The following is a 21096-nucleotide window of genomic DNA, read 5'->3' as shown; positions in this document are numbered from 1 at the left end:
AGTGATAGAAAGATTTTTTCAAATGGTGAACAGATCTCAACTAAATTCTGGTACATCTGAACCCTCAATGCAGACTTACAGTCAGAGATCTGAGCAGCAACAACATTGAAATGCTCTGAACTCTTCAAGACCGGCGGCTTAATGGATCAGGTTTTAGCTGCTTGCAGAATTAAGACATCCATCATTGTCAGATAGAAATTCCGCTGTGGTACTGTCCAGTCCCAACATCAATCATGTGTGATGTTGCTCTTGTCTTTTCTGCACAAGGTTTAAACAAGATATTAAAAGTTGGAGATGGGCAGGAAAACCCAGAAGTCTGAAAAACTGTAGCTGCTTACATTTTGCAAAGTGTAATAGTCACATTTATGAGCTGATTGAGTCATCTAAGACTACATACTGTATTGTGTGACAGTGACATTTAAATTAAAAGTCGATTCGAGATCTCTCTTTGCTAATTTAGCCACTGTAAAGTTGGTTCTGCTGTCTCAGGAACCCTTAGACTGATAACCACTGATTTGCAACCACTTTATGTTTGCCATTGTCATTCAATATTATTCACAGGACACAGACATGCTAATTTAATTTAGCCCATGCAACATTTAATGTATTAAGCTCCTTTTTGGGCTTTATTTGATGAGAGATGCTCAAAGCCAGAGTTTGAATTCCCTGGATTTCTGTTTTTCTGGGACATGTCTGCTGCAGCTATAACAGAGAGCTAGAGGTGGTTCTTCCACAGCTCCCTCAATATGGGTCCACTTACTGACCCCAAAACTATGGCATTCAGCCGCGTGCAATCATGACCAGAGGACTTGCAGGATTTTATTTTCCACCGCTACATGATTCCACCTTTTAGATCTCTGCTCCCTGGTTGAAGCTGGGTTAATCAGATAAATCAGATGCTGTTGTGTGCAGCTGGAAATACAGCAGTCTCTGGGGTCAGGATAGCAGAAGATTGAAACCACTATTGAAGGAGACACTGCTCAGTCATCCCTCTTTAATTGTGACCTTTAACCTATGAGGTCTTTGTCTGTTTGGTCTTTTAGTGGTGTCACAAATGCCACAAGATGACATTACTTCCAAATCCATTCTTTCTGACAAAGAGACGGAAGAAAAAAGGGAGACCTTTCTATCTTGCACTCCTGTGGTTAAGGCACCGGATTGTGTTCGACTTTGTGGCTCCACAGCAGAGACGTTCATGCTGAGATCAGTGGCCACTTGAGACCTTCCTTCCAGATTACACGCTCAATGTGCAGATGTTAGTATTAAGTCGCACACAAAAAAGCATGCGTACTTAAAACTCATCACAAATCCCTCAAGAGGTCATCTTTAATATTTCAATTAGGAGTTAATGCATGTTGGTTTTATTTCATTGTGCTGAACAGGGAGTCATAGTCAAACCCCTATTCTCATAACAGGAGAAGTGCTAAGATTGCTCTCGCTCCTATCCTAGATAACACCTCCTCAGAGATGCCTAATGCGCTCAAGACTTTGTTTATCAGGAGTCAGAGATAAAAACACACAGCTTTGCATGCAGATGATCGCCAAAGAATTACAAGAGGATGTTGTTCTGAACTATAGAAAACTAGTATTAAGGATTCTTATTAGAGCTTTCAGTCTAATAAACAAGCCATACTTCCAGAGAAAAGCTAACCATACGGACTATTGGTATTGTTGGAGCAGAGGAGTGGATCTTACATGCATGTAGAGAATATCTCATTAACATTTGACCTGCTGCAAGCTGCTTATGCTGGGGCAGTCCACCGGGAAAGGTGTACATGTTCAGCTGCATAATGCTTATCATTTTACAAATTAGAGGCCTAAAAAAATAATGATGCATTGGAAAAGTAAAAAAAAGAAGGTTTTATCTGAAATGCAAATAATGATTTGAAATAGATTCAATTTCAGCTTTTGACACTTTTTTTTTAATGTTATTAATTGCTTGTCTTCATTCGGTTGTATCCCTAAGTGAAATATTAATGATATGAAAATCTGGATTTATTGTAATAACCTAGAAAGGTATTTTAATACATGAATCAAATACATTCTTTGTGAGGAAACTAAATGTTTTATCTAAAAGTTTAAATCTGTACTGGGACTGGGATCTATTTATAATACTATTTTGCATGTTCCAAAAGGAATGACAAATTAATATCAACACAATATTCCAGATATTGTTCACATTATATGCTACTTAAACTTTGGAAAGATAAACATTCATTGCCCTGAAATCCATTGGATGTTAGTACAGGACATTTCACATTTACCACATTCTTGACCTTTTTCGTTTTTGACTTTCCACAGAGCGACAGTAAAGAAAGGTGTGACCTTTCGAACAGCGACACCTAGTAACTCTTTACTGTGGGACATCACTCTGGATATGGGCGCAGATGGAGACATCGCTGTTATTTGTCAGAGGAAGGCTCCCATACCTGGGAAAAGGCAAGTCTGTTTATCTCACATTACTCTGTATGCCAGTGTATGCTATCCATCTGTGTCTAGTTTGTTGTGGCCGGGACTTTCTACATATTTATGGACTTGGATTGCTGTCGTTAGAATGGACAAAGAACACTCCAAAGGTCCAAAGGGAATTATTCACGTACTATTGGTTGCTAGTGTCTCTAGCTGATAAAAGCTGCACCATTGTGATGAATGTCCTGCAAAGAATATCAGTATTTGTCTCAGTACTCTGTGGAGTAAAAGACAAACCATCTACGCTGTACAAGCCTGACAACAGCTTACTGCAGGAGAATCCTGGGCGGACATGTCTTATACTCTCTAAGCACAGGTTGGCTACAGGTGTTCCTATAAAGCTGCCGCTTGTAAACAGGTATTCCTTTCCCCCTTTATGATCCTCTCCTCCTCTGTGCTTTAATCATTTCTAAACATTTACCAGCCACATGCATTAATAGTATGCAGTAGAACATTCTTTCACACACAGTGACGTCACGAGCTACCCACAATGCAACGCGCGCCATATATATATATATAAATACGCTATTTTTCTGGAGGTGCAAATATCCTGGAGGTGCCTGTAGCACCATCCTTGATGGAGCATATGTGGGCTGGACCTGTATTTTACAGGAGAGGAGTGAGCAGAGGGTCGTGTTGTCGATTCTTGTTCTGTTTTATGTGACTATCTGCCTCACCCTCTCAGACTTTCAGTTGCGCACGCTACTAAAGAGACGCGCTACCATGGAAACCAAACAATGGTGTAGCTGTATTAAAGTCCGAGTGGAAACAGTCCTGAGTAAATCTGATTTTGTCAGAAATCGGGAGAAATGCGGGAGAAATATGACCCCGGTAGGAAACCGGGAGAGGGCAATGAAATCGGGAGTCTCCCGCGAAAATCGGGAGGGTTGGCAAGTATGAGCCAGGCAGAGCGCACTAGGTTTTTTTTCTGAATTAACGACCGAAGAAATTGCTGCATGTCTTCGGATTACATCTCTGGACTTGAGGGGTGTGCTCTAGGTCGGTACCAGCATAAACTAGAGCTGTGTGGGTTGTCGGATTGCCCTTACAGACTGCCTGCAGATGTATGGAAAAACGACTCTCGAAAGTGGCCTTCGGTCGATTTTGGCAGCATCTACGTCTATCTTCTGGAAACACCAGGTGAATACCCCACTTGTCACAATAATATTATCATGCCAATGCATATATGTGGTATTTTAGAGTTGACTATATTGATTAAGGCAATAGACTATGATATTCTGCTTGCACCTCGTGTGAAATGGCGGATACCGGAAGTACGGTGTCGCCCTCGGCCCAAAACCCGTATGTGTGTGTGAAAGAATATATCTAACCTCCATCCATCCATCCATCTTCTCCCGCTTATCCGTGGTCGGGTCGCGGGGGTAGCAGTTCCAGCAGAGAGCCCCAAACTTTCTTTTCCCTGGCGACATCAACCAGCTCTGACTGGGGGATCCCAAGGCGCTCCCAGGCCAGCGAAGAGATATAATCCCTCCACCTGGTCCTAGGTCTACCCCTTGGTATATCTAACCTGTGACTTATAATTTAAGCAGGGAAGGTTATTATGACAAAACAGTTGTGAGTCATTTTAAAATTTGGCACCACAATTATTTACAAGACAATGCATCTAAAGGCTGGTCTGATCCTACTTCTAGGAAGTACTTAACTTCTTCCCAACACCTGTTACCTCATTAAAGGACACTACAGCCTTGCGTGAACAAGTGGCTTATCTCAGATGTCATTTCATTTTCAGCTAAGTGCATTTCATTGTACAGTGAGGTTAGCTGAGGCCGTTAAAGAATTATCACATAATGAGCCTCCTGAGATTACAGGACTCTTTTTATTTAAAGGGAATAGGAACAAATATTTATCTAATGTCCCTTCAATCCTACTCTGTCTCACTACAACCGAAGTTTAAGGTTAACCTCTCTTGTAGTTCTCTCATATTACATAGAATAACGTTTTAAGACTAAGTCTAATCTTCAGCCATGTTAGTGGCTCTGTGCAGCAGAGCTATGACACAGGAGGATACTTTGTGCTAAAAGCTAACATCAGCATGGCAACATGCTTACAACGGTTGTTTAGCAGATACATTACGCAGGCAATTTTTCTTTGTGATCATGTAATTGATGACTAAGTCACACTGATTAAGACCACAAATCAAGTTTTATTTATATAGCACATTTTTAAACGATTTTTGGTCGAGCCAAAGTGCTGTACATATAATAAAAATAGCCTACAGTAGAGACACTTTACAGCAAATACAACAGCACAGATTGTTCAGAATATCAGTATGAGAAAAACGACACCCTCTATCCTTAGACCCTCAAATCGTACAAGGAAAAACTTCCAGAGAAAACCCACAGGTTAAGGGGGACACGGCAGGGGTCTGCAACCTGCGGCTCCGGAACCGCATGCGGCTCTTTAAGCCCTCTGCTCTGGCTCCCTTGAGGCTTGAGCTTGGACAAAAATAAGAAGGAAATAAAATAAAAGTATTTGTAGGACTATTTGAAAAATGTTGCATGGTTGAAAATGTTTCGTATCTTGTATTTTAAGGTGATACTGTGACACATAAATAAAATCAAAACGATTGTAATTAGGTCAACTAAAATATGCGTCACATCCTGCTACGGTCCCGCACCAGCGCCTTTTCTTGCGGGTGAATAACCTGACCCCGGTTCAATGAGCGAACTATGGATAAATCAAAGAAAAGAAAAGTATCAAAGGAACACAGAGGGTTTAATTCTGCGTGGACAGAGTTATAGGCTTTCACAGCAAACAATATATATATATATATATATATATATATATATATATATAAACGATATATCCCCGGTATATTTGATATATATATTTGAGAGGAGTTATCAAAGGTGCTGCAGCCTTTACGTATTGGAGGAAAAACACGGAAGCGGAAGATAATATAATAATTCAATCAGTTAACTCTTTTTAGGGTGCAGCTATATGTTTTATTTATTTCAAAGTGGGCACATTTGAATTTTATTTATTTTCTTCAAATGTGCAGAGGACTCCCCAAGTGCTGTGTTTAATTTATTTTAAAATAGTCTTTTTTTTTTATTCTCCATAAGAGTTCTTTCTTTATTATTAGAGGTTAACAGTTTTATATGTTATAATAAATAAAAAATGCAAAAAAAACTGTAGTTTTTGTCTATGATATAACAATATATAGAACTTTATAAGCTATCAAGCTAACAAATATATTTTGCGGCTCCAGACAAAAAACATTGTTGGAAAAGGGGGCAAAATGTCTCTTTTGGTCAAAAAGGTTGCATACCCCTGCTCTAAGGCTAAAGCATGATAACTGCTTATTAACAGCAAACATGATTTTGTTATTTGGTTGGATACCAAAGTACTGGTTAAATTCAAATCTCAACCTAAAGAAGTTGCTAGATACAAATTTGAAGGGGCCCTAATATGCTTATTGGGGTTTTGCCTTTCCTGTGGAGTGTTAAATTGTTTGTTTTTTATGTAAATGGTATGCGAAGGCTAATCACAATGTCGTCCCCCCCCCCCTGCCTGAAACGCCTCCATCGGACTTCTTTCGTGTACTTTGGTAACATAATGGCATCACTATGTAACTCGTGCTTCTCTTGGCTAGTGCTCCAACACATTGTAAGAGATATTCTAAGGGACATCTCTAAGCGGTTGACCAATCACAACAGAGCCGGCCAGTTAACTAATCAGAGCAGACTGGGCTCTGGTTTCAGACAGAGGGTGAAAAGAGGTGCTGCAGCACAGGCACAACAGTAAAGCATGTAATCATGGCATAATTTGTCCTCTTTTAGGGATAACCGAAGTGATTATAATTTATCCTAAAGGAAACAAGTGTTTCCACCAAATTGCATCTACAGTAATAGTTGTGTAGACTTTTCTCTCAAAAGAACAAATCAACCTCAACCTCAGTGAAAAGTCAGTGCACCATCAAAATCCTCTTCGTGGGACCATGAATAGAAACTTAAATATTTCAGTCAGGATGTAAATTGTGGACCAACAGACAAACTGCTAGCTTGGCCAATAAGTCATTTAGTGAGGTGACAATTCAGCTGTCTATGTGCAGGAGAATACTATTTATGTTGTTTTTGTATATTGTATTTCATTATTTTTCGTCATACAAGCTTGCCAGTGCTCCCAGTGAGATTGAACCCAAACAGTAAGATTATTTCTGCCTGTAGAGCAACTCCAAGACATGCGTGTAAAACTAAAGCTCTAATCTGTGTGTGAATGCTATGGCATAGCTGAAAAAGAGCAAATGTATGCAGCAAACTTTCACAGGATGAAACAAAAACTAATACAATTAGACAGATAATATCACTCCTTAGTGAATTTTCTTTGCTAGAAAACTGAATTTTCTTCAGAACAGGGAGAGGGACTTTGTTAGAGGTCATACAACAATGCTTGCTTCAGAGAAAGAACAGTTTCCTTATGTCTGCTTCTTATTATTGGCTTGACCTCATTATTAAGTTTGTTTCCCCATTCGTGTGGATTATGCCAATCCCCGTACTTTTCCAGTTTAGTTCCGTTTGTACCCCTTACTGTATGTCACGTTCTCACCAAAAAGAGTACTTAGTGCCGGGAACTTTTATCCCCAATAGCCACGTTCACACCGGAGTACTTTTCCCTGTACTTTTCCCGCTTAGTTCCGTTAGTACCCTTTATGTCGCGTTCACACCAAAAAGAGTACTTAGTGCCGGGAACTTTTACCCCCAATAGCCGCGTTCCCACCGGAGTACTTTTCCCTGTACTTTTCCCCTTTAGTTCCGTTAGTACCCCTTATGTTGCGTTCACATCAAAAAGAGTACTTATACCTCATTCACACCAACGGTGTGTCAAGGCCGGTTCGGAGCTGGAGCTTAAAAAGCACCGGGTTTTCCTGTTCACACCGCAGCGGAGCAGCCTCTTAGCTCCGGAATCCGGTTCGTTTCAAGCACCAAAAAATTGTCCGGCTAGAGCAAAAGCACCGCATACGTCACGAGGCGGGGGCAGGGGCAGGGGGAATCGGAATCGTCGTTGAAGTTGACGATTGTAAGGCAGTTTTGAATGTAGCATGTAACGACTGTAAAGTTGGTTGTAAAGTCGTCCCATTTCTTCCATTTCGTTTCGACAGAGCAAAACCAAAACGAGTAGCTCTTCAACACAATCGGCCATTGTTGTTGTCGGTGTGAGCTGTGAGGGGTTTCTGCGTGGTTTGGCTTTATGAAGCAGGCACGCAAACGGTTACGTCATGACGCAAACGATGACGCAATGACGCAGCACCAGTCGGACTCTGGGCGGTGTGAAAAGAGCCGGAGCTAAACCGAAGAACCGGTTCTGAACCTAAAAAGCTCTAGCACGGAGCTTGAACCGGAGTTGCATTGGTGTGAATGAGGTATTAGTGCCGAGAACTTTTACCCCCATTTTTAGTGCCTGCTAGAGAGGTGGTACTATCCTGGGGGGTAAAAGTGTCCCAGTTCTGATTGGCTGGGCAAATTGCAAACCACGCCCCGTAAAACTCTGAAAAGTTTTGTGAAGCCACCATTGTATTTGTGGCATTAGCATTATTAGCATTAGCATTAGCCCAGCGCACCAACGGAGAGAGAATAACTTATGGCGACACAAACAAAAACATGGGAGCAGTGGAGTGATGAGGAGGTGTCGGCGTTCTGGCGATTTACTCGGAAGGCTTCGGTAGAAGCTGCTGGGAGTCCCAGCAGCTTCTACTGAAGCCATTCCCCAACTCCGGGGACTTCCGGCCGGGGACTTCGGGTGGCAGTATACGCCGTGAAGTTGTTTGCGGCCTGCCAGAAAACCCAAAGCAGAAGAAGATGAAGTGACGTCAGCGGCTCATTTGCGTAATCTTCCCTCAGGGAAAAGTACTCCGGTGTGAACGCGATTGGTACTTAGTGCCCTGGGGTACAAAGTGCCGGTGTAGGTACCAGATGTGCACGGCCTACCAGATCAGCACGGGGTCCATTATGCTTACTAATGACGTCACGCATTGGCTGTACGGCAAACCAAGAGGACATTTTACATAGCCAAATTCCGCAAAGAATATAGAAAAATAACAATTGACAGTGAATGTATGTTAGTGGAACTGTGTCAGGAAAGTGAAGTGTTAATTAAGTAATGTTAATGAAGAACTGAAATGCATAAAATTGAAAGTTAATATGTAGCATATCCCTCCGAAATATGGTACTGATGATTTAGAATTTATTGAAACTCCAGACTCAACGTAAGAGCTTGTGCCTCTTACTTTCTCCGTCTTTATATGTAGAAGATATCAGATACCGTCATGTTGTTTCCATAGCAACAACAACTTCCTGTCAATAGCGTAAACTCGCCTTCAAAATAAAAGCATCTAAATAAAACAAGAAGTTAACCTACATTACATTTAAGACATACAACTGCAACAAAAGACAAAATGTAATGTAATATCCTTTTCAGTTTCACAGAACACAAATTGGGTTATTTACATAATATGTTTACATGATTTTGTTGTGCAATAAAACAACCAGAGAAGCGATCTGCAAAGAAACACTGTGTCCTCATGCTCCTGTAAAACCTGCTTAATACAGTTATCATCACTGCTACTGTGGTCACATCGGGGACCCGTAACATTTACAATAGTCGAGATGTGAAGGGGGTTATGTTTTTTGTCTGTGTTCTGGGTTCCTGCAGTTTTTTGAACAGACAGTACACATCTTCAGAGGATGAAGCTGTTAACGTGCTGCTACAATAAACTGGCTGTAGCCCACAAACTGAAATAGAATGATCAAGTTATAGTAAATAACTAGAGAATGCAATTCCTGAAGAAATTGCTAGTGGGAATGCTTTATGCTGAAAATGTGACGCTAAACTGCTATGCTGAAATGTAATGTGTAAGAAGAAAGTGAAGAATTTTGATTGAAATGATACATGAACACTGGGGGCTTGAATGTGTGATGAGAGAAGAAAAGAAAGTAAAAAGGCTTGGAAAAGCAGCAGAATATTCGAACTGCAAACTTCTGAACTAACTTGATGGCGAATGATCTGTCGCCATGCCAACGGCATTTGATGACATCCCATAATACGCTTAGATGCGTTGATGGCTGCATCGTTACCAAACCTGTGAAGTTCTGGGCTGTTTGGAGTATTTTCGCTGAAGTTATGAAAAAACCGTGTTTCAAGGCGAGCATTGTGTTGCCATGGCAACGGCATTTGAAGACATCTCAAAACTGTCCCGTAGATGTCTTCACGGCTGGACTGTTTGCACACTGCTATCTGAAGTCTGCTGCTCTGAGCATGTCAGTTGGAGTGATGACATCATCGTGTTCCATTACACAGGTGTTTATATTTGAGCTAACGAGGCGTCCAGAGATCACAGGTTTCCATTGTTCTGAATGAGAGATAAACCTCTTACATGTGAACGTTTTGTGGAAGAACCGTAACAGATATCTGTGAAATTTCAAAACGTGAAGCATGTCAAGGAAGTTGAGTATCTGAAGTGTAATTTTTGTGTAGTTTCGGGTTAATAATGTGGCCTTTTTGGCAGTTTAACTAAAGGTGTGCGGCTGCTACCGTGAGGAAATATCTGCCTGAAATTACAATGGGGTTTAATGGAGGAATGTTGAACGTTTTTTTCACTTCATGCCCTCAAGAGGCATTTTGTTTTATTATTTTGCTTAATTATTTGTCATTTTTCAAGCTACGAGATGTTTTCCTACGTTTGTCATGATAAATTATGTCTCAGGAATGTAGGGTTTGGGAATTATGGCAGTTTGGTAAATGATTCTGTGTTGAAAAATGTATATCTTTAAAAACTGCGTTGGTGTATGATCACATTTTATTTCTAATTTTAAATAAAAGGACATAAATTCACAGTTATTGTCAAACATGAGTTAAATCCATTTCTCGCTTATTCAAAGAATGTATCTCACCATATTCATATTTAAATGATCGGGAAATTACGTTGTAATGATAATAAATCACCTCCCTCGTTCAGATGAATGTCGATTGTTATTTTTTAATATTCTTTGCGGAATTTGGCCGTGTAAAATGTCCTCTTGGTTTGCCGTACAGCCAATGCGTGACGTCATTAGTAAGCGTAATGGACCCCGTGCTGATCTGGTAGGCCGTGCACATACACCGGCACTAAGTATGGCAAAGTACTTGGTGTGAATTCTTTCACTTAGTCATTTCCATTAAACCCCCTCTAAAATGTCATGAAACTAACATAAAGTGTCCACTGTCACACCACTGTGGGGATTTCTCTGACTTTTTGTTCTTCCTGGCTTTAGTGAGCACTTAAAGTATTTACTGTATCTGTACATTAAAGCTTTTTAATCCACTGTCACAGCAGCTTGCTTTGGATCTTAATATGAAAGCGCTGCTACTCACAGACAGGCTGCTGGTCGTAAACAAGTTAAAGCATTATCCCCCGGCAAGCTTCACAAGAATGATTGAGGCATAAATAGCATTTCCTACAGATATCTGTGTTAATACATACTTAAGGGGATATATGTGTGCTCATTCAAATTAAGTATATCTTGTTTTGATTCTTGACCAGAATACAATAATTATCTTTTAATCTCAGGTCTGGAATCAATATGCTAAGATTATTCAACACTTAATCTCTGTGTTGCCCCGTAATGGGGGCAGATATATGGTGCACTGAGTGAGAGGGCAGTATAGAGAGGACTAGTGTGTGCTTTGCTGTTGAGTTTGGAACATAATAGAGGATTAACAAAATATTATTTGTAGTATATCCAATTGTTGTCGCTTCAATGCAGAAACACGGCTGGGATGCAGCCCTTCAGAGGTCATTTTCATGCAGTGAACATGACTTACTGTTTGTCTGCACAGCCCTGGCAGACATTTATAAAATGTACACCCAGATGCAGTGGGTCTGATAATGTCCATGCGGGTATGTGCATTCTTATTGCATTTCATTGTCCACCAATATATCTTTTCTATAGTTCATTTCAGTGCCAAGAAATGAAACCCAGCATACTAACTTGGGCCATAAGAGAACATTGAATCCATGGCTAGGACACTCTGTTCTGGCTGCCATCACTGAAAGGCCATTTTAAGTTATAAAGGCTTTTACTTTGTTGTGTATGCAGGAAGCCACTGTCCTCGGAACAACTTATATTCAGTTCACATTTAACAGTACCCGCAATTCAAGGGTAGGTCTAGCAGCACAGAGAGATTCAACTCTACTCTTTTTTGGTTTAGTTTGTGGGATTGCCTCCAGATTCAAAGCCCTAAAACAAAGACAAGGCATTGTCGCTGCTAGTGTGATCACATCCTGCTACAAAACTCTTTTCACTTTCTTCCTACAGGACTAAATTCATAACATTATTATTAACTGAGTTTAATATCCAAGAATCCAGTCCAAATCTTCATCTGGTTACTTTATACTTAACTTTCAACTATACCAACTGTTTCCTGAATATGTAAAAATTGCAATCTGATCGGACCACTTAGTAATGACTGGATCCATGCACAAGGGATGACATAGATCCCAGGGATGGATCAATATGTCACAGCAGCACATCATATTCCTTTACCTCTAGTGGTTTAAGTTATTCTGTGAGGACGTTTGGCTCTGCTCATACTGGCAAATAATGTGTCCATTCAGCTACTGCAATGACTCATCTTGTGCTGAGAGCAATGAGTCACAGTGCAGGATACACTCCCGTAAAAACCACTGCACCTTTACGAAATGTAACATCATTATCTCTACAGGAATTTATTGTGTGATGAGGTAATTGCAGAGCCCAATTGTGAAATAATCTGATTAATTATCAGAGACTTTGATGGAAAGCTTCTTTCTGGTGGAATTGTGCATTCTCTTACACGTTGTAAAAAAACAAATATGGCATGGCGCTCTTTACATCAAGTTATAATGAATGATAGCATAGCAAAGCTGCCGTAAAGTCAATTTTACAGCGTGTTCTTCTCCTGATTTGCGTTTCTATATACACTTTACACAGTTGTTACACAGTTTAGAAAACCACATTTGCTGTTGTGGAATTTTAGATGAATGCATGTATGTCTAACTCATCCTGCTTCCCATTCAGGCTGGAGAGCAGTCTGCTGGAGGTGCTTCAGATGGATTTCGAGGTGGAGGAGCTGAGCAGTCCTCTTGAAAGTCAGGTGATCATCTGGAGGCTGGAACTAACATCCGCGTCCAAAAACGTAGCCAAGACTGAAGGAGCCATGAGGATCTATACAACTCAAAGAGACTTTGTTGGCCTGGCCCCTCTTGTAATGGTGAGTTAGCTTACCAAACAAAACAAAATCGATGTTTCCGACAGCAGTGTTTCCTATAACGCCAACACTTCCTCCTTTGAGTGTTGGTGCATAATAATATCATAAAATGCACTTTGCTGTGATCCACTTGCGTCTTGTTTGCATTCACAAAAGACTGGATATGCTTTGGATTGTTTTGTAAATGGGTTCTATTCTGAGCCGAGTGTGACCCTGAGTTGCTGACTGTCAGCTAGCTGATGTTTCTCCTCTGTGTTGTTCTGCTCTGTTCTGGCATGCAATATGGTCATCTTCTCCTCCTAACAGCTGCTTCATGTGCTTCTATTTTGGTGCTGCGGGCCTCTTTATCATGCATCCTCTATAATTAATACATGATGATATAATCTCCACCGCTAAAGGCAGAACAGTATACAAGAGTTCAAGCCACTTTCAACATTGAATCTGAATTTTTGTGTCACCTGGGAACTTCTTCTGCCGTTGTTTGCAGGTTTGACTCAGTCTGTCACACTCTTTTTTTCAGTTTCTTAGTTTTAATTCAACCACACTTTTTTGATGAAATATGTGCAATTAATAGTTACGAATCAATATGCCATTCGTTTGGGCAGAAGGGTTACTTACATTTCACAGTTCTGCATTTCCATCATAATGGTGCCATAGAGCTTGACGTTATGAGGATATGCTACAGTATCCTGATTCGTGAATTTGACATGGTTCATCCTTCTCGTGGATTAAAAGCTGACCGCAGGCAGAGGGCCAAACACGAAGAGATTTGATGGCTGGCTCGAGGGGACATTAGCGCTGACTTATCACTCTGAGCCTTGCTCTGTGAAGTCCATATACTGTAGTGCTGCTGCTCAATACTTCTATGTAATGGTGAAAACTTTACTGACAACCTTCAGATCTGTTTTTTTTTAACTATATTGTATGACAGCAAAAAAATAAATATGTTCAGTTATTTCAGCTTCATTTAAGCCAGTTTTACAGTCAAGGGACACATATCCATCTGCTTCATTTTCATACCGAGTAACCAAGTGTCTCTTTAAATCTGATTCAACTGATCATGCACAGAACTTGACTTGACTGCGCTCCACTACTCTCAAAGTAATTTACATGCACTATATTCAATTATTTCAACTTCATTTAAAACAATGTGTTTTTATAGAGGACGACACATACCCATCTGCTTCATTTTCATGCTTTGATCATCCATGCATGCATGCATGCATGCACATGCAAGTAAAAACACAGAGAGTGAGACAGATGGATGCTTCTCCTACAGTATTTATAATAGTGGTATTCATATCACCATTTCACATATACACATACGTGGAAGCAATTCCCTTCAAGTTGCCGGCTTTACCGCCCTAAACAACCTAGGCTCAGAGTATTGCTCAAGGACAAGTGGACCCATGGATCAAATATCCAACCCTGTGATTAGTGGACAACTGTGCTCTACCTGCCACCGCTGCCCTATTTCATAATACATTGAGCGTGAAAGAACAGGCTGTACTGTAGATGTAGAGATTATTTTTAGTTCACCACCGCGGGTCAAGTTATTTGATTGTGTTCAAGCAGATATGTTAACGCTCTGTGGGACATGCCTCTGCAGAAAACCTGGCCATCACCAGGAGACCGGCCTTCTCACCTTATCTGGACTGATGAGTCACTTAGTCACAATTCATCACTCCGGTCTATTCTACTTTCCTCCTACAGCAGTCCACAGTGCTACTGTCCCAAAACCCTTTTGGTACTACATGAAAAGTTTACCCAAGAGCCCAACAATTGCAAACAAAAACGTTTCTGCAATTTCTAATTTCAATGTAACTAAGATACTAGACCAAAATGGGTATCACTTTAATAAGACTACCCTTATAAAGGGTTTATGAATAGTTTGTAATTAATTTATTAATTAGGTTGTGAACACTTTATAAATCATTAATAAGCTTTTATAAGACAAGAGATAAACAGGGCAACTGTGACCGGTTGCTTGCCAAATAGTGAGCCCACATGTATCTGTACTGCTAAGCCTTATTATAAATGGTAGTGACTCATTAATACATGGGAATGTGTTTTACACTTTACAATAAGGCTCCCTTTTGGCAGTTATAAATGTTAGTAACTCATTAATAAATGGTCACAAAGAGATGCCAAGAAACATCAAGATGGAAGGGGGAATCAACTCAGTGAACAACAGATACCAAGGATGCTGGCTGATGAAGAAGACAAAGTAAGCTAGGTTGCCAATATAAGGCTAAGTCATCTTGCCAAATAGTGAGCCTGTGTTGATGTATGAAAACTACGTTCGAACTGGTTTATCAATGGTTCTTAATGACTAATAAAGTCTTTACAACCTAATTAATAACCTAATTATAAACCCTTTATGAATCCTTTATAAGTGTAGTCTTATTGTAAAGTGGTACCCTAAAATGTAATGACTTTTGCTGATTTCCCTGGCCTCCCTGCAGGACTCAGAGATCCTGAATACAGCTGTTCTGACTGGAAAGAAGGTGGTGATGCCTGTGAGGATGGTGGCAGTGGAAGAAGACGGAGTGATAACTGACGTGTCCGACTACACAGACTGTAGCTCCACTGATGAAGATGTTCTGAAGGTAGGTTAACCTGCTAGCCTTCACATCATAATGTATAACCTTCTAACACCTTACTTTAAGTGTCTTTGGTTTCACACATTCCCAGTAAAATAATTTTACTGTAGAAGGATTTTTAAAGCTTTTCAATTTTGGGGACACAATTATAATAAAAAGGTTAGGGTTAGAAATAGCTTATTTTGTTGTTGTTGCATTCAACCTTACATTCACAACTGATTTAGAAAACATTCAATTAGTAATTGTAAATGGTTACCCGAGAACGAAAATGTGTTAGCAGCAATGAATGGAACAAGGGGAGATGTTTGTGCCTTGTCTACCCTTGTTGAATCTACGGGGCCAGGGGGCAATTTAGAGTGGCTGTTTTAAAAAGCTTCATCAAGCCAAGGCCTGATTCATGTGTGATGGGAAGGACAGACGGACAAATAAGTTCTACCAAAGTCACATCTGCTCTCTGAGTCTTTTGCACACAGCAAAACTAACTATTGGGATCCGACAGCATCGGCCATCAATCTCCTCGACAATGAACAACCGCTGAGCTCAATCACTTTTCACAAATGACCTCGCAGTCTGCCTCTCCTCCCTTCCCATGACTTGCTACTTTTATCCTGTAAACCTGAGCACGGCTGAATGCCAAAAGCCCGCTTTGTTTATTTATGAAATCGAAAGTCAGGTCTCCTGCCCCTGAGGTCAGAGGCTGTGAATGTACTTACTCAAGGGTAAAGTGGCAAGTAAACAAAGGCATGCTGTGTACTCCAGCCATCTATTACACTTTTTTTATTTGCTGCCCAAAGCATGTCTAGCAAACAACAGATGGGTAGGTTGATAGTATAATAAGATTTGTAGTACAGTAAGTGCACATGTTTTTTTCGGGCAGATTAGTATCAGTTATAAGAAAAGTAGGATTACATGAGGAGGTCAAAAGGCCTGGTGTGGAATATATATTTGTGTTCAACCCTGTAACGTAGCCGTCTTTACTGTTGTTCTGAGTTTACAGTAGCTCTCAGTTTATTTGCTGACCAGAGCACGGCTTCATTCAAAAATATTCCCTTTAATCTACTTAGTCTAACAGGTTGACTCCAATATCTTTTCTCTTTTGATCTCCGAGTATGAAATCTGCAAGTGATAGATGGGGTGGGATTTATCCATAATGTGTCGCTCATGTGACAAAACAAAAACAAAACAAAGTCCTATCTGCTGTGATGGTATATGCATGATTGTTGGAGAGACTTGAAATGTGCTTATAGGCATTCTCTTTGTCATTTCAGTATTGAAGGATTGAGACTTTAATATATTAATCAGAGACATATTGAGCATAGTTGTCTAAGCAGTGATTAATCAGGACTTTTCATGGCTTGGCTTATTCATTTGACTAAATTATCAAGCCTGAATGATTGTCCCTTTACAATACATCTTTCTGCAAAGATATTTACATGTTTTATTTACACAAGAAAACTACTCTCACAGTTGTGTCGGTGCAGCATTACATACTTTATTAATTTAGCCTTGAATACTGTACCCAATGATGAAAGTAACATCATCATTTTTAGCAAATATCTATTTCGACGGAAGGATATTCGTGGCCGCAGAATCAGATTGTGACGAGAATGATTTGCAAGATTATACATAAAAATGCCATTCCTTTTAAACTGATGCTTCTGAATATTTTTTGGACATGGCTCTTGGAGGTTCAGAGAAGGATGCTTCTCTGGATGACTGGTTACACTGAATTATACACATGAGTTCACTGATCTATATCAGACCTTGCCTGTTCTGCCATGCTTGCATTAGACATTTCATATGACACCCATTCAAGGGCTCCAGAGCCACCTCTAAATCTGCTGTTTGGATATAAATCAAGCATTGGATTATTTTTAGGAAAGAGTCCAAGGCATCTCAGCTAACAGCAAGAATGACACAGTGATGTGGTCAATCGAAAGCTTATGCTCTGGTCATGGGTGCAGGATGACTGATGCTGTGACCCACTGAGGACACAGGATGTTCTCAAAAATAGCATGACCCTGTGACAGCACATCCTCTTGCAAATTGTTGAGTTCACGTAAATGAGAGTAGGAATCATTGTAATTCATCCTTAGGCTATCTGTCAAAGTCACTGCCCCCCCCCCCCCCTCCCCTCTTTCAGTCCCCTGTGCACTTTAGGGGGTTTGTGACTGAATATTAATGTTGCGTTGATTATCCAATTTGTTTAAAGCAGTGGCCGTTGAGAGGACCAAGGAAAACCTCCTGACTCGTGTCTGACAATGTCCCTGAGAGGTTTGAGCAGTCGTCCAAACTTCTCAAGGTCACATTTGAAAACATGAATTAATGAATGTATATTGCTGTGAAGGACTGATGTTCAGCACTGCACCACATGATATTTTGATTAACATAAAATTGCAATGCTGCCTCTATAGCGCTTCGGACCGGTGATCATCGCAGTAGTTTATAACAGCCAGCTGACATTACTATGGCTACTCATGCAGTGCAAAACTGCATCAAGGCCATTTGTTGTCATTGGTTAGATGACTCATATCTCCTTCATTGACAACAAAGTGTGATGTAGATTGTTTACACAAGTGTGCTTACACCAAATTAAAATGATAATATATTCATGTTCTGATGGATTATCTCCCCCTATCCAGGTGTCGGACAGGTGCGACTATGTTTTCATGAATGGCAAAGAGATAAAGGGCAAGGTGAAGTTGGTGGTGAACTTTACTTACAGCTACCTGAGTGCTCAACTTGAACTGAATGTGTGGATGCCTCGACTCCCCCTCCAGATCGAGGTGTCAGATGCAGAACTGAGCCAGATCAAAAGCTGGAGGATACCGATACTTACTTCAAAAAGGTGGGACCCACAAACAATTTATTTAACATAAAAACGTATCTTATTTGGTTTTGTAGATAGGATATATAATAGCCACCCCTAATCCATACACATAATATTTCTCCAAGGATTTAAGGTTTTGATTCCATTAGATAATGAACTACATTATCTCAATCTGATCCAATCAGGCAAAGAGACAGGGTTGAGTGATTGGAGTTTAGCAGGTCAAAGCATTTACCATGTGACAGGTGTGACTTGTACGTGTGCTTTGCAGAAATGGTTGGAACAGTGAAGAAGACGACAGGAAAGGGAAGGGCTGCATGCTTCAGTATCAGCATGCCCTGGTGCGGGTGCTAACTCACTTCGTGGCAGAGCAGGCAGACCCTCGGGATCCTAAGGCCTATTTCCTGGGCTCGGATTGGCAGGTGGATGTCACAAGGATGGTTCAATACTTCATGAAGGTGGAGGACCCTCGAGTGGCAAGGTTGCAGTCTGGAAGGGTGCTGTCAGGACGAGACCTCGGGACAACCACCATCCAGGTAATGACCTGAAATCCTAATCCTGTTACCAATGTCATAGCAATAAGCAGCTAGACCTCAGGTCAGATGGAGTGTTTCATTTGCTTTACTTGCACTTGTTGAACCTGATATACTTATCTCTTCAACCTCTGATTTAGTGTATCTGATTTTATATGACAGGTGTTTTCTCCACTATCTGATGCAATCCTGGCTAAGAAAACTATCAAAGTCGTGGATGACAAAGTGACCATTACAGAGTTGGGCGTCCAGCTGGTTTCAGGCCTCTCCATGACCTTACAGCTCAGTACTGGAAGCAATAGGGCCATCCTGGCAACCACAACCACACAGGAGGTCCTACAGAGCCCCAAACAGGTACATGACTGAATCCATATAAATGACTAAAAGATGAAAAGTCGGATTAAAAGTACAATTACAATTTCTCCTCTTTTCTGTTCTCTTAGGAAGCTTTGGTCAGTGTCTGGCTGCAGTTCAGTGATGGCAACCAGACCCCTCTTGACATTTATGATCCTGCTTACTACAGAGTCATGGTGGTGTCTCTAGATCAGGGGGTGGTGTCAGTGCAGGGCACGCCTCCGACTGTGGTGGCCGAGGGTGAGGGTGAAGGAGTCCTGGTTAGAGTAGAGATGTCCATCTGTGAGTCCTGCCAGAAGTCCAAACGCAAAAGCACTGTGGCCGTGGGCAACGGCAGCCTCAAGGTCAAGTTTCGATTGAACAGTCGGCGGCTAGAGAGCAATACTGGTAGCACGGACAGCAGCACTATTAGCAACAAGGACAATGACAGTGATTATGGGAATGATGGAGAAGAGGTGGGAAGCGTGAGGAAGCAAAGGAAACCATTCCAAAACCCTCCACGGCGCAGTCCCACCTCAGATAGAGAGGAAAGTGTCATGCAGAAGATTACAACCACCATCAAAACTACAGAACGAACTTTCATCACCAGTGGGAGCCTCGGAGGAGTGGGAAAGACAACTAATTCAAGAAGCGCCAACATTCCTACCAGCATCGTGAGCAGCCCGGCAGATGGCAGCAAGGTGTATGGGTCAGACAATATGATAGTGGAGGATATGACCAGCTTTGCTAGCACTGTGAAGGCGCCTGGGAACCTGGTGAACTATAACTTTCCCACCAAGGTGGAGGTACCTGGTCAGGAGACATCAGAGGTAGAAATAGGTGGAGAAGAAATGTTGGCCAGTAGGCCGCTCACAGACTTGGAGATTGGCATGTATGCTCTGTTGGGCGTCTTTTGCCTGGCCATCTTGGTCTTTCTGGTTAATTGTGTCACCTATGTTATTAAGTTCAGGCACAAGCAGCCTCCCTCGCACGGCCAGGAACCCACAGGGCACAGGCATGACTGGGTATGGCTTGGCACAGACGCTGAGCTGGTAATGAGCATGCCAGGCAGTCCAGTCCAGCAAGAAACCCAGACTACAACCACCGTTATAGACATCGGGCCTGATAAGACTGCCTCTATGTCCAGAAGGCCCAGTTGCCTAGCCTCTGTTACGGACTCGCCCATCAGCTGTGGGGGCAAACCTATGCACAGCGAGTCCATCCACTCGCCCACCAGCAAGCGAAAGAGAGTCCAGTTCACCACCTTCTCCACTTTAGAGCGCCAGCATTCGCCACGCCTCCCGCCCAAGGAGAATGGCTATGGCATCCACTGGGTTGGGAAGCAGGACAGTTATGAGGAGCAACCTCAAATGACCATTTCAAAGCCTGGAGACGATTTGTAATACAGAACCTGATCAGACCTCACATGAACAGAAGATGTGGCTTTGATCACCTCTATGCCTTTCTTAACTGTCTAGAATATGTGATTTTGGAATTGCCCTCCTCTACATTTCATTACCTATCAAGGCCTTTTACATGAACTGTATATTATTGTACATTTTGGAGTGTGGATATGTGTTAAATGGTTAATCAGATGGACTTTTAATACACAGCATTTAAAGCCACCAAATGCTTATACTGCATGTGGATTTGTTTTTCAATTGTTGCACTCACATGCTGGCATAGAAAGTACAAATAATGACTGAATAAGTATTCCGAATAACAAATGCCAACTATTGATTTCCAGTTATAATACTGAACTCAACAAATTGTTTTCATATGTAATATCTAAGGCCCCTTTCTTTGTAAATATTAAATGAATCACATTTTCATTTATTTTTCTCATTAAAACACCGTAATCTTAAAAAGGTCCCATGTCATGGCCATTTCTAGTGATCATAATTCCATTGTTGAGGTCTACTAGAACAGATTTACATTGTTCAATGTTCCAAAATCACATTGTTTTCTCATACAGCATCTCTGTATAGTATGTGTATTCACTCTTTGTTCTACACGCCTTGTTGGAGCTCCTGCCCCCCCTCCCTATGAGCCCACTGTGCTCTGATGTGTGTTTATGTGTTAC

The 21096-nt window shown here is 41.2% G+C and overlaps 1 protein-coding gene across 1 annotated transcript in view; it reads left to right on the top strand.

Annotated features, from left to right (window-relative positions):
• The window catches only part of LOC117543991 (transmembrane protein 132D), a 32899-nt gene extending 12054 nt beyond the window's left edge, over nucleotides 1-20845 (top strand). The window contains 7 exon segments of the mRNA XM_034212715.1: nucleotides 2302-2439; nucleotides 12525-12717; nucleotides 15180-15323; nucleotides 17960-18165; nucleotides 18419-18683; nucleotides 18843-19034; nucleotides 19124-20845. Coding sequence (XP_034068606.1) covers nucleotides 2302-2439; nucleotides 12525-12717; nucleotides 15180-15323; nucleotides 17960-18165; nucleotides 18419-18683; nucleotides 18843-19034; nucleotides 19124-20416 — 2431 coding nt within the window. The 3' untranslated portion in view covers nucleotides 20417-20845.
• Nucleotides 20846-21096: the final 251 nt, after the last annotated feature.

The sequence above is a fragment of the Gymnodraco acuticeps genome, unplaced genomic scaffold (genome assembly GCF_902827175.1).
Source record: "Gymnodraco acuticeps unplaced genomic scaffold, fGymAcu1.1, whole genome shotgun sequence".
Classification (NCBI taxonomy): Eukaryota; Metazoa; Chordata; class Actinopteri; order Perciformes; family Bathydraconidae; genus Gymnodraco; species Gymnodraco acuticeps.
This window is presented reverse-complemented; position numbering and strand designations above follow the sequence as displayed.